The sequence below is a fragment of the Periophthalmus magnuspinnatus genome, chromosome 21 (assembly GCF_009829125.3).
Source record: "Periophthalmus magnuspinnatus isolate fPerMag1 chromosome 21, fPerMag1.2.pri, whole genome shotgun sequence".
Taxonomy (NCBI): domain Eukaryota; kingdom Metazoa; phylum Chordata; class Actinopteri; order Gobiiformes; family Gobiidae; genus Periophthalmus; species Periophthalmus magnuspinnatus.
Window position 1 is genome coordinate 30,269,680 of NC_047146.1, and position 17,138 is coordinate 30,286,817.

Consider the following 17,138-nt stretch of genomic DNA (forward strand, 5'->3'; position numbering starts at 1 on the left):
TTGAGAAGTGTAGCCGGATTGTGACAAAGAGAGGGAAGGTAGTTCACACAGAAGGGGTCTCACTCCCAGAAAGAACAATTGCAGACATTGAGGACAGTTACAAGTACCTTGGTATCCCACAAAAAAATGGTAACCTTGAAGAGGAAACAACGAAAGCAACCACAACTAAATACTTCTAACAAGTAAGGCAAGTCCTAAGGAGTGAGCTCAATGGCAAGAACAAGACCCAGGCAATAAACAGCTACGCCCTGCCAGTAATCAGATACCCAGCAGGAGTCCTAAGCTGGCCGAAGACTACAGACGTTAAGACATGAAAGCACCTGACCATGCATAGCCCTGGGACTGTACGTGAGGCCAGGATGAAACATACAAAATCCATACGTACATCAAGGACAAGGCCCAAACAAATGACACGCTCAGCGAATGTCTCAAACAGAGGAGCGCAGAGGAAGAGGTGCTGGAGGAATCATCATGGAAGGACAAGCCCCTGCACGGAATGTACCACTGGAACATAACTGAAGTGGCTGATATGAAGAAATCCTAGTAATGGCTTGAGAAAGCTGGACTGAAGAACAGCACAGAGGCACTCATCCTGGCTGCAGAGGAGCAGGCTTTGAGCACCAGAGCAATAGAGGCCCAAATCTACCACACCAGACAAGACCCAAGGTGTAGGCTGAGACAATTCAGCACATAACTGCAGAGAAAACATACATGGAGCGGCATAACCAAGTGGACCCATAGTGTACAGAAACATCTGTGCAGAGTACGGACTGGAGACCTTAAGGTCAAAGTGTGAAACACCTCCAAAAGTCATGTAGAATGACCGAGCAAAGATCCTGTGGGACTTCCTGGTGATGACAGAAAGGTGATGTAGAACCAACCAGACATTGCGGTGTTGGATAAACAACAGAGCAAAGCCGTTGTGGTGGATATTACAGTACCAAGTGATGGGAACATCAAGAAAAAGGAACACGAGAAACTAGAGAAATACCAGGGGCTCAAAGAAGAGCTGGAGAAGGCCTGGAAGGTGAAGGCATCAGTGGTGCCTGTGGTCATAAAAGCACTCGGAGCAGTGACCCCCAAACTGGAGAAGTGGCTATAGCAGATCCCAGGAAAAACATCAATTTACAAATGATATTGGTCGACTTAAACACCATGAACCGATTTAATCGTCTAAACAACTAAAGGACTAGTTTCTTCAAGGCAAGTGTATTTGTATAGCACCATCCTTACACAAGGTAATTCAAAGTACTTTACAGAGTAAGAAATACATTAAATTATTAAATTAAAAATATATTTAAAAGATAAGAGTGTAGAAGAAAACTCTTTCAGTCATATGCACAGCTAAACTGCACTACCAAACCTCTAAATAAAGCTCTTTTGAATGAAAAGGCCAGTGTAGTCTGGTGTTTTGGAGCAGAGCTATGAGGCAGATGTGAGAATGAGACGCAGCCGGAGCAGAGGTTAACTGTGAGGAGAGCTATAGAGGTGTGAGCCCCGACACACACTCCAGATATCTTGATTTGGAAGTGCGGTCTAAATTTGAACGCTGGGTCCCAGTGATCTTTATTGTTAGGTTATTTGATCGGGACGGTGCATGTTAAAAGCACTGCACTTGATTGTTACGCTATTAACTAAACAGAATAGGCTTATTTTCAACAGTTTGAGGCGGTTCAAAGTTACTCACTTACCTTAAGCATTCCGAGCATCTTGATGATTTACAGCAATGAGTTTATACGTGCTTTTCACAGTTTTGGAGTGGAGTTTTGCCATCACATTTTGTTTTGCCATCGCTAACAACAATTGGCAAGCTAACTGTGCACTTCCTGATTGTCAGAAGCACGGTGGAGGAAGTGTCTTGGCCAAGGGTGCAAGAACAGTATGTACTACAGCCTCTTGCTGTCCCACTACAACAACTATTCCCAGTGGTCTCCCATCCAATATTAACCAAGCCCAACCCTGTTAAAAGTGCATATGACAGGTTTTCATGTTTTTCTAATTATCACTTGGTGGGTTAGTGCCTGTGGTGAATATCAAGCACTTTTATCAGTGGCAGTTTGTGGAGGAGAGGAAAAAATACAAAAATACAGGAAGTAGGGGAGAATTCTACAACTGAATATGTTTTATCTGTCATCAACATGGAAAATTTGATCCAAAATGAAGGCATATTTAGACATTTTTTGACAGTTTCAGCTTCCATGTAACAAAATAAAGCTTTTGTGATTCATTTTTAGAAAAGAAAAAAGATTTTTTTTTTATAAAATCTTAAATATAATTCTGGTTAACTATGCTTTTATGAAATTGGTAGTGTAAACCATCATATGCACTTTAAATGACTCATATTACTCTATTTTCTAATCTATGTTATAATGTTTCCTCATCATAAACAGACCTGGAGTTGTGTTTTGTTTCATTCACACATGTTTAACACACAAACCCTGCAGATTTAGGCTGAGTTCTTCTCTCAAACTGGAAACACTCCTTATAATGTCACATGGTAATACAGGAAGTGCTCCACGGTGTTAAACTCAATGCACTTTCACTAGAATCATTTGGATGATTTCAGCCCTGGAATTGCCAAGGAAGCTGTCAACTTAAACTACCACTATATGACATCACAAGGTGGAGCGGAGCATTTTGAGCTTTGTAGACAGACCAATAATAATACTGAAACGTGTGTGTGTGTGAATGAAACAAAACACAACTCCAGTTATGTTTTAAATGAGGTAACAATATTATAACATGGATTAAAGCTCACAAGACTCAGTGTTGTGTAATATATTATCTTTATTGTTCATGCTGGATTGCAATGATTTTCCAAGCACATTGCGAAAATGGAATGACGTGCACTAAGCCTGAAATAATAAAACAAAAAATCATGGCTAACAGCATTTTGGAATGAAACGTGCCGTGGTCTTTCTTATAAATTTGCCCCAATGTCGTCTTTGAGGGACTTTGGAGATGCCTCAGATGAGAAATCCTTGTCGGAACATTTTCTCACAAAAGCCTGAGTTCATTGTTCATATTTAGATTTGTTCTGTCCATTGTGCTGCTTCGTCTCACTGCTGCCTCTTTATCTGCTCTTTTTTGTTTACTCCACGACTTCACCTCCAAACTTTTGATGAAGTCTGTGCCATTTTCAGATTCAGCAGTCCTTCAGCAGCTCTGGTATTCGTTTTTCAATAATGTTTTTTATACAAGTAACATCAATGTCATTTCGGCTCAGAGAAAGTGCCATCACGAGTGCGAATCAGGCAGGAGTTTTGACTATTGTCTAAACTCAATTCTTTTGTCTGCTAATGCTATGCAGACAAAAATAATAAATGGTGCATGCTCTTATCAGGATTATTTGAAGATACACTCCACAGGCTAGGGTGCCCAAAGTAGTTTTAATATGCATTATTGGAGCTTTTTAAAAGAAAAATGTAAGTAATACAAAGTATTAAAAAATGTGAGTACGATATGAGACAATTTGTGATTTTTTTTTTTTTTACAATATTTACAATTATACCTAAGGCTGCTTAAAGCTACCTCTCACATAATACCACTAGATGTTGTCTACATTACTTCTGTCTGATATTGTTTTAACAAAACAAAAGGCCAGAGAGAAAAGATGAGATTGTACAAAGCCCAGGTGAACGGCGGGAGAAAGAAACGTTTCACATCCAACATCTACTGGTGAAAAATAATCAAATAAACTTACAGATGGTAGCTTTAACGTTACACACTTGTACTTATTTCAGAATTTATAAGTTATAGCTCTAAGTTCTGCTTCACTGCTCATGTCTTACTGCTTTCATTATACGTTTTTAGCCTCTGCAGATGCTCCACAGTCAGTGTTTAAGTTGCTCTATTAGCCTCTGCCTCCCTCCTGTAACTGAGAGGAACATCAGGTGCAGTGCACTTGCAAACTGTTCCTCAAAATGCCAGATATATGATGTGAATGTTTTCTGTAGTGCTTGCTTTATTGCACTCCTGGTTAGCTGCTAAACTGTACGTCATTGCACTGCACTGCACTTGTACACGTGTAATGACTATAAAGTCACTACACCTAATCAATCCAATGCACTCAGTTAAGATTTACAAGAAGTAAAGGTGTTATCCCCTCTGCACCGTCTCTCCTTTGTCATTGTGGTAAAGTATTTGAATTTAGCTGAATGAGGATTTCCACTGTGAACTGGACCCACCGGCCTCCACAAAACACATGTATAATGCCTTTATAGAGAAAGCACATACCAGCTCTGATTCAAACCACTCGGAGAGGAAAGTACGATTGGTTCCAGAGGACGAGGATAGAGCCGTACTTAGGACCAGTCTGATGTGGAAGTGCAGAAACAGACCAGAGCGGGTTTTACAAATGATTCCCAGAACACAGGAGGTCCCAAGAGTGCCGAAAGAGAGAGAGAGATTTATTTTTTTTTACTTTCAAAGCTGAGACATCATGCTTCCTTCAGTGTTCAGTGCCTTTGTAGACCTAAAAACTGGTGTTTCACTTTTAATAGCTTAAAGGTGCATGATGTAACTTTCCTGATGGAGCGTCAGCCGCCTGCTTGTCTCGATGCAGAGGTTACTGCTTTGCCTGGAATGGTCGACAGTATGACTTTAACTGTATTTAATTTTGAATTTATTAAATTACAAGGTCTTCGCTAAAAAATACCTTAAAAACATGGATTTATTTCTGTGACTGGGGTCATCGCCTCACAGCTCTGACTGATAATTTGGCCTGGTAGCATTAACTTCTTGTCTCCATGGAGATCAGTTCAGTGCCATATGTATAGAACATTCCAGGCAAAACAATAACATCTCCATGGAGACAAGCAGGCGGCTGACCCCCCATCAAAAAAGTCTTAAACTGCACCTTAACATCTAAATCTTTGTATGGAAACTAAGAGGAGTAAGGATGGGCAATGGCAAAAAATGTAAACATCACATTTTTGCTACTTTTGAAAGACAATTTTTATTTCCTGACGATGTGCATGAGGTAGTATAGATATATTGAAAATCTTGGCCAAAATGGCACCACTGTGTGCTATCTGCATCTAATTCTAGCCTGTTTTATCCTTCCCAAACCAGGAATTAAAGCTGTTGCACTGTTAGCATGCTAGTTGTCGTTAGTAGTGGCATGATGGCAAAATTCCTGGTTCCGGCCTTTGAAAGTTATGAAAAGTGCTTATAAACTCATTGTATTGAATAATGAGGATGCTCAGAATGTTAGGAAAGTGAAAAATAACGTTTTACTGCTAAAATTAAAATTTAGTTCTGTTTTTCATGTTTTTAGGACCACAGAAAGCAGATGCGGTGCTTTTTACACAGATTAATATTGCAGTGAGCGTACTGGCTATTGAATACATGCATTATTTAAGTTTTTGGGATACCTGTGGCATCAATAGTGCAAAGTTTTGGTACAGTTTTGGTTTTCTTGTTTATCTCCTAGTTCATGTTGTCATTGAGGCGTGGTGCAGATCCAGATGTGTGGCTCTCTGGGTGGAGTAGGCTCCAGCTGTGTTCACTTATGCTTCCCCTGTCTTATACTGTTATACTTTGTTAGAGTACTCTGGAAACTCAACTCAAAACTTAAATGTGTGCTTTAGGGCTAAACAGGATCTCAAAATCTTCAAGCTAAAGATTGTTGATTATCAACTGTGGATTGTGAAAATTGTCAAAAACAATTGTCAAAAGAATTGTCAAAAAAATTATATTCAAATATAATCAACACCTAAGCTAGCTAGAAAACACTAATAAAAACAAAAACACAAAACACAAAATTATTTCTGAATAAGCTTGATTTGTTTTTTTGTTTTTGTTTTTTTATTAATTTTACACATCAATGGGACATAGGCCTTGTTTGGTTCATCTTGGAATGGATCAGTCTGCAAGTGTCTCCACTGTCCAAGTTTGAGGGGTCTGAACTGGACCCTGAAGAGTACGGGCTCTCAGAGGGGGCCTGCACGGGCCGGTATGGCTCCTCCTGTGGTTAAAACAAGACTGGCCAGAGAACACAGACTTGGGTGAAAACAAGTCTGCAAAAAGCAGATATAAAGATCCAATTCTAATTATAAATGATAAACTGAAAAGAGATTCCTATTTATGCTTCAGCCACATCTCATAACACCACAAACTTGGAATTATGTTTTTTGCGAATTACTGAAAACGGCCTTATGAGTAAAACCATAATTCAAATATGATTTTGATTTTATTCACAAAGAAAAACATTAGTTATGTTTGGGCAACATTGGTTGGCCTTGGGCCCGTAGCCCAAAGCATGGAAACACAACTCTGTTGGAGGGAACCACTTCTTCCTGTCGATGAAAGAGAGGCTACACTCACCCTCCTAGTGTTTTCAACTACTGAATACATTGGATTAGGCCCTCTTCAAATACCCACTGCGTTACCTGGCATGTCTTTACTTCTTAGGGTTTTTGAATTCTTGAATACCTCCTCTAATATTCTCCTTCACTCTCCCCTTCTCCTCTCCCTCTCTCTACCTCTCTCCCTCTCTCCCCACAGTCCTCAGCCCCCTCAGCCGAAGACCCCTGAGGTGCCCTGGTCGGAGTCTGACTCCTCTGTGTTCCACCTCACAGACGACTCCTTCGACAGTTTCCTCCAGCAGCATCCGGCCGCTCTCATCATGTTTTACGCTCCCTGTGAGTAACTGACCAAAAAATATACTCAACATGTTTTGGTTTTTTTTTTTTGTTTTTTTCACTTTTTTATGTTTGAAGACAAAAGAAAAAAATTTGACGAAATCCAACTACATTAAAGGTCCTTTACTAAGCAAGACTGTTGGTCGCATGTGACTCCTTAGGGCATACATGGGTAAAAAAAAATACTAGGTGTTTTAAACAGGCTGCCAATCACTCACTTGACACAGGTCACATGATAACAAATAGAAACATGACAAACCTACACATAGTGGGCACACACAGGTTTTTCCTCATTCTCAGTATATGGACAGGCCTTGCCTCATGTGAAAGCTCAGAACCTCCAGAATTCACTCACTGATTAATGATTGGCTGTAGGTGCTGGCATTCAGGCAGTGAGGATTCATATCTGAGAGAGTTGAAACCAACTGGATTTCAGCACTGAAAGTGGTAACCCAAATAAGAAACACATGTGAGGCTTATTCTGCTTAATAATAATCATCCTGAGAACCAAAACGCCTAATGACAAAATCAACTCTTGATTAATGTTTTTGTATTTAAAAATAAATCAGAATTACAATCATTATCTATAAAAACAATATTTGATTTCAACATGTTTCTGTTGTATCTGGAGACACAGTTGGATCATGTTTACATATAGATGTTAAATAAATAGATAGCCTTTTTACAATATGAACATTCTGGCATAGGTGGTATTTTCTGGTCTGAAAATGTGTTGAAATTTTTACCAAAGTTGCGTCTGCTGGACTTCCACCAAATCTTTCACTTGAAACTATTTTGAGCCAACAACTGTTTACACTCAGCTGTTGGTTTTCAAATCACTAGCGCTTCACGGCCTCTCACTCAGATGCAGAAATTTAAGCAACTTTTGCATAAACTGTGAAAGAAACCCATCTGTGGATTTGACAAGGCTGAGCTGTCTTGTAAATTGTCACAAATATTTCATAATGAGTCTGCATTGTTTTCCACAAATTAAACATGATGCAAAACATGTTGTGAATAACATTAAAGGTGCACTGTTCCTATAAAGAGTCACTACCAGACCAAGTTACAGGGCGTCTGTGGAGTGTTGCTTTCAGTTGGAATGCATGTTTTTCATTACCTAGAATAAACACTTCTTCAGTACTTTACGAAGAACGAGGAAAAAAGCGAGGAGAAAAATATCACAGGGGACTGAAAAACATCAAATTTCTGCAGAATTAATGAGAGAACCACTAAACTGTTAATCTGAGGTGAGAGAAATGACATTTTATTCAAAAGGATGGTTGACCAATGAGCTTTTTCATTTCACGTGCATCACTAAAAAAACAAATCAGATTGCACAACCATGTTTGTTTTTGGCTTGAGACGCGATGGAGGGCGTGGGGACCAGACTCATATCCCTCTGTCTGGACTGCCAGGCAATGTTTTCCAATATATTTTTCAGCAATAAACAGACCTGTAATTGAATATATTCATGATGGATAGATTCAATGCCAGACCATTAAAAAATCCTGGCTAAGCCTTAAAATCTCCATAGACACAAGCAAGTTCCGGATCCCCACTAGAAAACATAGTACACTTTTTACAAAATATGTAACTTTATCAGGACTATCACATTCTCCACTTTCAAATATCCAATGCGTAGCTTACCTGTTTTGCAATCCTGACCTTAAATCCAACTTTGCGTTTAAAGTGCACATTTTTGTCTCCATTTTCTTGGCTTATTGTTCACATCCAGCAAATATCTCGCTCATTCTTTCATATTAGAGTCAGCTGTAGAGAAATTCCCTGTAAAATGGAAAAACAAACCTGAGCAGACTGCATTAAACTTCTGTCTTTACCATCACACGCACACAGCACTAGCCTACCGTAGCGCTTCTTTGTGGCCATATGTTTCCCATAATCCTCCCTGTCATTTTTATTCAGCCTCCTCTTAGCTTTTGTTGCACAGAGCTTTGTAAACATGCCAGGAATTATCAGTGCTTTTGACTTTTCCGCTGGTATCAATTGCTTTGCTTTGGTCCCCACCTAAAGGCAGTCCATGGGAGAGCTAGCTTGTTGATAAATGGTTAAAGATATACAAATTATGCAAATTACATCATACTTGTTGCTCAAACTGTGGTCCCGGTGTCCATTTCTGATTTAGTTCATTTAATTCTGGTTTAGTCACCATTTTTAAAGGTGCAATGTTTCATATTTCCACCTACATTTGCCTGGAGTGTTCCGCAGTATGGCATTCTTGCATTTAACTGGTGGTGTTTTATTGCTTGAAAAACATAAAAACTGCATTCTTACTGTGAGCAAGGTTGTCTCTCCATAGATCTAGCCAGTAACGTGGCCTGGTACCTAAAGCAATGACACCAGAAAAGTTAAGTAGTGCAGCTTTAAGATTTTATTTTGTTTAGTTTGGTCCTGACTTACTCCCAAGTTTAGGCATATTTTGTTTTATCCTAATTGTTTTAGTTCTGTTTTAGTAATAATCCAGTTCTAATGAAGGCATAAAGTCACCATCTGCCAGTTTATTTGATTTTTTTTCACCATGAAGATGAAACTTGTCCCTCTTGCCCTTACCTGGGCTTTGTTCAGTCTCACCTGTGTTCTTTGGTCTTTTTCTGTCAGGCCAAACTGCCGTAATGTAGATAGCATTTAGTGCTGATATGTGAGAATACAACAGAGCAGGGTCAGCCAATTTAATTATACATGGTAACTCTAATGGAGTCTAGATTTGTAATTTTAATCCTAGATGCAGTGAATTTAGCTTTAGTATAGTCTCATTCCTCAGTCAGTATTGCTTTATAGCCGATTTAACTCCCAATTTTTTTGGTCTTAGTCTAGTTCCGGTGTCTCAAACTCAAATTAGCCGGGGGCCGCAGAAGGCAGAGGTGGGTGAGGATGGGCTTATCAGGTATTCCACAAAAAAAGTTTTGTTAAATCTGTTAAATTGTCATCACTGTTTTCAACATACTTGAGGAAATATGCCAATTCTTGTGGATTTTATGGATATACACCGTTATTAGTTGAATCTTTTGCAATGGGAGTACACAGCACAAGTGACACATGTGTTTGGGGTTTACTGATTTGGCAGAACCTTCTACATGCAACATGGTAATGTCACACTAACATTAAACTTTAATATTGTCCTGCGGGCCACAAAATATCCTCTCGCGGGCTGCAATTGCCCCCGGGCCGTGAGAAAAAGACCTAAGACCTATTGTGCTTGTGTCTGGTATATAGTTATAATCTATGACTCCCGTAGATAATTATGTTATAATTTTCACAATATTCATCCAAACCAACTTAATAAAAGAAACAAGTCTGTTGACCTCCTGTTAGAAAACTGTCGTGCCCAGTGGGAGCTGACGTCACCGTAAACGTCACCACAACAAAGAGCTGTAGAGCTGTTGGCCCCTCCTATGGATAGTTGCACATCATACTAATGAGTAGCTTTTTGTTTTTTGTTTTTTTGGACTATTTAATACTGTAGAATGCTATGCGCATTATCGATTAAGAAAATCAAATTGGAGAATGACATAAGTAGACATAAGTGGGTGGTGAAAAAGGGGATTAATTGTCAATATGGCAACTTGAAAATAATGATTAAAGATTGTTCAAACATGCACGAATCACTGCAAAAACACCTTCCAGAGGGCAAAACAGAGGGAAAACAGCTATAACATGACTCACTGAAAAGTATACAAGTACATAACAAAGAGTCGATTTTGCAGAATAGATCTGCTTTAAGTCTGACTTGCTTAAGTATTTGGTTTAGACCTGGTTTTATCTCTGCTTTACATGGATTTGGTTAGCCATACAGTTAGTCAATATAGTATAAGGTGTTTTATTCTGAAATTTAGAAGGGGTTTTGTTTCGTCAATCCATACTTGGCATAAAAGCTAACCTTAGAAACACTAATGTTAGCAGGATATCTGGGCGGCATTGGGCTAATATGTACCATTTTTACTTATTTATGTTGCTTTTCCTGCCTGTCCTTTACCTGTATTGTGAAAAATAGCTTTGCGGGTCTCCTCTTTGCACTATAATTATGATTCATAGTTTTAAGTTCCATCAGACCAGTGGTAGCACATTTACCTTATACCCAGGAGCGACGCCTAAGGGGAGACTAACGAATAGTAGCACACATACACTGCAGAGTACAAGGACATAGTTAAATATTTAGTGTTGAAAAGTGAAAATATCTCGTAACAAATGAGTCACCAGAGAAACGGTTTCCAGTTGGCAACAAAAAGTCAAATTTCACAAGTGAGCTAATTCTTGTCTTCACTGTTAGGAATGCATCAAAACAAGACTTAAGTGACCAAGACGCTGTTCATGGTGTTGAAAGATTCAGGGGGAGACTGAAAACCAAGTCGTTTATGTCATACTTTCTTAAAATTAAGTTATATTCTCAATTACACCAGAAAAGCCAAAAACTGTGAACTCATATGTCTTCACTGTTAAAAAATATTTTAAAAAAACAATACTTAATTTGCATCATACTCTCTCAAAATCTTTCATGAAAAATGTAACTCTTTGAACTCTCATTTATGAATTTGAAAAAATAAATTTGACGAAAGATTTTAAATTAGACATGTAGTCGTATTAGGCTAAGGAACACTAAAGTTATAATTTGGGAGATTTTTTACCATGGATTTGTTACATTTTGCTTGATTTTACCAAATTACAGCAATATGGCAGATTTGAAAAATCTAACTTATAGAATCATGTACACTGTGCTTCCAGCTTCATTACCATGTAAAGGAGCACTATGCAACTTTTAGGTGGAGGGTCCATAACATGCACTTTAGACCTCTGTGTTGAATTCTAGCTGCAGTGTAGAGTTTAACACACTTGGAGAGTTTTCATTTAGTTAGATATCCACAGTATTCTTTTGCAGGTGTGTAGATATTACATGGATTGATGAGATTTTCCCAGACTTCATCTGTCTGTTTTGGCTGTGATCTTTAAAGCAGAAGCTCACCACAGTGAATGTGTGTAATGTAAAGCTGTGTAAACCTGGCACAGATCTGCACAACTTTTTTCTTTTTTTTTTTTTTTTTTTTTTACCTTTGCTGGTACTCTTAGTTTAGATTTGTTCCAATTTTAAAGCTGCACTGTCTAACTTGTGTTACTACTTTGCGTGGAATATTTAACAGTATGGCTATAAATATATCAATGTTTCTGATTCAAAATTAGGACCATTGTCATGTTGATAAAATGTTGAACAAAGTAAATCTTTTAAATGAGGAAAAATCTCCTGAGCTGAAATCATGAATATCATTATTAAATTACAGGTGTTTTCTTGCTAAAGAAAATGCTTATTAAAGAAGATCACCTCTCCACAGATCTGATCTGTAACCAGTCTTTGTTTAAAATGAGATGGATAAATTTAATCCCATAATGAGCATTACGGACAAAGCAATAACATCTTGGAGACATGGAAGTGGCAAACACTTCATCAGAAAAGTTGCACTGAGCACCTTTAAATTTCAGATGACTGTAATGCCCCTAAAAAATCTGCTAATTGTGTAAATGTAAAGAAATTACAGATCAAATAATAAACAAAGTTATGGCTGAGTGATGTTGGAAATGTTTTATTTTTTTTCCCCCGTATTGATCAACCTCAATTTTTGATTCTATTTTCGTCCATCTTATCCATGTTATTGAAAACATAGGCAGGTGTAGAGCAGGGTGTCAGGACCACTACAGCTTTTATTTTGTGTTCAATAGGACCAATAATTCTGGAGAAATCCACATTTAAATTTTGGAATGAGTTTGTACAATATATTAAGCCTAAAAGCATACGTGCGTCTGCTATCGGCAGAAGCTCGTGCACACGCGCGCTAAATTAGCTCTTAAGAATCACCCAAATGGTGAGAAAATAGACGTTTACTTTCCGTAAATTGGATTATAATGATAAGAAGCACCAGAGGAGAGACAGAGGAGAAAAGGTGAGGAGCTGTGGCTGGATCAGAGAGAAGGAGGGTGAGGGCAGACGAAACTGCACAGAGTCAGGAATGGCAGTGGTTTTTGGGCAGATTGTGCAGATTTAAGTAAAAAAAATGCACGTGAGCAGACATAAAGAGCCACGCCATGGCCATGGCTCCGAGCTTTCACCTAAACAAGAGCCTGTGACTCCTCTTCAGTACCACTCGCTCTCACCGCCACAGGATTGGCTATAGACCTGTTGATGAAAATGTGCATGCCATATCGAGATCGACCAAAGTTTAGATCATGATCTATTGATCTTTTTATTTTTGACACAGCCCTTAACAAAGTGAATGAAAAATGAAAAAAAAAAAAACTTTAGTAACAAATGTTTAGAAACTCGACTCACTGCTTTTCTGTAGAATAAAAAACAATTTACCACAATCATTGAGACTAACAAAAAACAATTTGGCAAGAAAGTACTGAAAAAAATCTCCTATTTTGTTGCACATTTCAGTTATGCAAGACAGAGCGGAGGCAGGAGCAGAGTCCAGGTGGTGTGGGGAACACTTAAATTTAGTCACTAACAAGACGAGCCGGAGATGTGTGCCAAGACTCAGTAGTTTGACTTTACATTTGTCCTGATCCAGTGTGGAGAGAGTTTTACAGTATGTGGAAGTCTGTTCCTTCAGAGAGAGGAGAGGAAATGTGTAATGTTCATAGTATCCACTCATGCAAAGGCCAAAGAGGGATTATACAGATGGACAATTGTGATGGATATTATTTTGGTCACAGATGGTGTTGTTACAATACTAAAATTTCAAACTCTATTTTGATACTTAGGAATTCACTCAATACTCGATACCGATTACAATGCCACAATGAAGATAATGTAACTTTCATATACAAAATAATAGTCATTATTTTGTCTTGTCTTGGCATGAGATACAATTGTTCTGATAAAGTTCAAAATCACTCTAAAACTGTTCAGGAAAGCTCAACTTTTGTCCTGTTAAGGATTTCTTGCAGTATTGATTCCTGCTCAAATGAGTACCGATATTAGTTTTAGTATCGATTAATATCTGATTTTCAATACTTTTGACAAGCCTATTTGAAATATATAATCTTGGGCACTAAAAAGTAATAATTTCAAAAGGTTTAGAAGCAGAAATGATCAGTTCACCCTGTACCAACAAGAAGTAAAGCTAAATGAAAAGTGCTTTTTTATACGGTTGTTTATGTCACATTAACTTGACTTTATCACACACTAGAGGATTGGCTTTGTATTATTTATTAGTGAATGAAAAAAATAATAATAATTATTTCACTGTTGCTTGCTCATGGTGTCAATCATTTGATGTTTGTTTCTTCGCTCAATAATTCTGACAATACTAATGCCAAAACAGATACAATGGACCACTGAGGGGGACAGAACAATATCGAATTAAATCATAATCTGACCCTCTCCAGGGGAACAATAATAGTTTACTTAGTTTAATTTAAAGGGCCTATATTATGTTATTTTCTGATCTGTTGAGTTGTTTTGTTTCATTTACACGTTTAACACGCAAACCCTCATATTTAGGCTGAGTTCTTCTCTCAAACAGAAAACACTCTATTCTACCTCGTGATGTCATGAGATAATACAGGACACACTCCACTGTGTTTTTAAACTCTATACACCTTCACTAGAATCATTTGGATAATTTCAGCCCTGGAATTACCCATCTCTATTAAACAAAAGGTAAACGGTAGTTGTTAACTTGAAAACTACCATTTCATGACATCACAAGGTGGAACAGAGCATTTTGAGGTTCGGAGATGTAGACAAGCATGTGTGAATGAAGCAAAACACAGCTTAACATGTTTGTCCACTGATCTGAAGATTGGCGGATTGAATCTGCTCTCAACATGACCATCGTTGGTAGAGCAGTCCAATTCCAGCTCCACAGATGAATGCTGTCGTTATGTCCTTGGGAAACACATTTAACCCACCGCGCACTCAGCGTCTGTACATTGGTGTATGAATGTGTGTGAATGGGTGAGTGGTTCCTTGATATAAAGTGCTTTGAGTGCCTTGAAGGTGGAAAAGAGCTGTATAAATAAATGTGACCGTTTACCAATCTGACCACTCTAACTTACCTTAACGATCACAAGAGTCAATGTTATGTAATATAGGACCTTCAATAGTAATTACCTTATTTGTTACTAAGTGTTTGACACAAATCCACATCCTCTTTTTAATTTAAAAAAATCAAAACGACAAAAGATGCGAGCTACTTCTGTTGCACCTTACTTTATCACATTTATGGTTTGTACAGAGAGATAACGTTATTGATCTCTTATTGACATCGCTTTATATATCGCGTAACACAACAATCCAGTGGTTATAACGCCGCCAACAATCGATTTCTATCAGATGAACTCGCTGACTTAGAAAAAGGCATTACGCTTTGCTGGAGTTCATTCTATTGTCTTTCATCTTTTAAATGGAATCCCATGCATTAAAAAAGCAAAACAACAATTACAAGCCAACTCAATTGAACCTACAATTAAAGTTTATAAAATGGATGCTTGCTTTTCTGTTACAATGGCTACTAATCAAAAGTAATAATAATAATAATAATAATAATTGGCTTCATAAACTATAGTTCTATACTGTTTTAACGTATACTACTATATTCCTGACTTCTGTCTCAGCTTAAATGCAAACCTCTTACCGCTTTAAGCTAATACAACAAAACAAAAGTTGGCATCGCTCCATCCCCCACACAGGTCCATATGCTCGTCCTAGATCAACCTTTTGCAAATGTATACAGGGCTGGCATTAGGACTGACGGAAAAGTAATTACAGTTTCTTTCTTATCATTGATTAATTGATCTTGAGATTTGATTTTATATAGTTTTGTCTTACCAAAAGTTGTTCTGAACATAAATGACACAAACTTGGAAATTCAGTACAAACACTTAAAGGTAAACATTTTTCATTCAACACTTGAACTCTGCTCTACACCACATGCTTTTACTGACAGTAGATTGGCTGTAGACCTCAAAAGACCCAAGTAATCATTCACAATTAGAAACATCAGTTCAGTTCAGACCTATATTAACATGTTCTGAAATGAATGGGATTCTTATATTAGTTTATCAGTTACATACACTGCCTGGCCAAAAAAAAAAAAAAAGTCGCCACCTGGATTTAACTAAGCAAATAAGTTGGGGTTGTTGCAGTTGTTCAGGTCTAGGTTCAGCAACAGTATGTGCACAAAGAATGAGGTCAGCTGACACCTGAATATACTGAATGATGTGCCGTAATCAAAGCTAAAGGCAGAACAACCAAATATTAGCGTGTGTGACCTTTTTTTTTTTTTTTGGTCAGGCAGTGTAGTAGCCTTCTGTCCAAATGCTCATGGAGTTGTTTACAATAGAGTCCTACTTTTTAAAAATATATCACACATTTCATCTCAGTTGTAATACTTGTCTGAAAAATCGCAGTTTAATTTTTTTGTCTGATGCTGTGTTCAGAACATAGCATCAGGGGTGTTGAGATTACATGCTAAGTCTACAGGGGGGACACGTCACCGACTTCCAACCTTGTCCAACTAGAGGCGTTTGGCGCAATTTTGACAGTGCAGTGTGAACCCTGCTTGAGTAATGATACATTTATGCCGACATTGTGCACCCTCTGAATTCAGCCAACTAAAAGGAGCTTTCAAACTTGACTAGCAGGCGGATCGTTCAGGTGGAGCTTAAATGGCCCCACTGTGAGCTGTGGTGAGAGGCTGTGGGGGATAAAGTGCACAGAAACACAAGCTGATGGTGCACGCTGGAGGTACATTCATCTTAGTGTGTGACGGAACACGCCTGAGGAAAAGGGACGAGGACGGAGAGAGGTGAGAAAGGAGGGAAAAAGGGAGGAAAGAGAGGGAGATGGAGAAAGTGCGAAGGGAGGAAAGGAGATGAGGGAGATGAAACAAAGACATGGTGAGATGAAGGGAGGGGGAAGAGGAGAGGAGTGAGATGAGGAAAAGGGAGGGAGGAGAGGAGTGAGTTGAGAGAAAGGAAGGGAGGGGTCAGGTGAGAGGGTGAATAAGGGACAGAGGAAGTTTCCTCCATCTAAACAATCTCTCTCCTGTATCAATGACGTGCAAGTTAATCTTTTAAGCAGGTCATTTTGTTATGCAATGTTGAGGAGTGAATGTAAGTGTAACCTTTTAAATTTCTTATTACACTACCAGTCAAAAGTTTAGACACACTCTCTTAATGTTTTTTTTCTTCTTTATTTTTACTTTCTACATATTATATACATACAGAAAACTTCAAATATATGAAGCAAAATGAATGGACTTATGTAGCGAAGAAAAAAGTTAAATAACTACTAAACATGTTTGTTTTTATATTCAAATACTAACTTTTTTCTTTACTGCAAAAATCCATATATCTTACTTCATGTATTTGATGTCTTCTGTATGTATATAAAATGTAGAAAATAAAGAAAAAAAACATTGACTGAGAGGGTGCGTCCAAACTTTTGACTGGTAGTGTGTGTCAAATAATTGAATGTTTTAA

The 17,138-nt window shown here is 38.1% G+C and overlaps 1 protein-coding gene across 1 annotated transcript in view; it reads left to right on the plus strand.

The window, feature by feature from the left end:
• The window catches only part of pdia5 (protein disulfide isomerase family A, member 5), a 107,309-nt gene that overhangs the window by 58,782 nt on the left and 31,389 nt on the right, over nt 1-17,138 (plus strand). Inside the window, exon 11 of the mRNA XM_033987559.2 lies at nt 6,508-6,644. Coding sequence (XP_033843450.1) covers nt 6,508-6,644 — 137 coding nt within the window. The remainder of the gene's footprint in view (nt 1-6,507; nt 6,645-17,138) is intronic.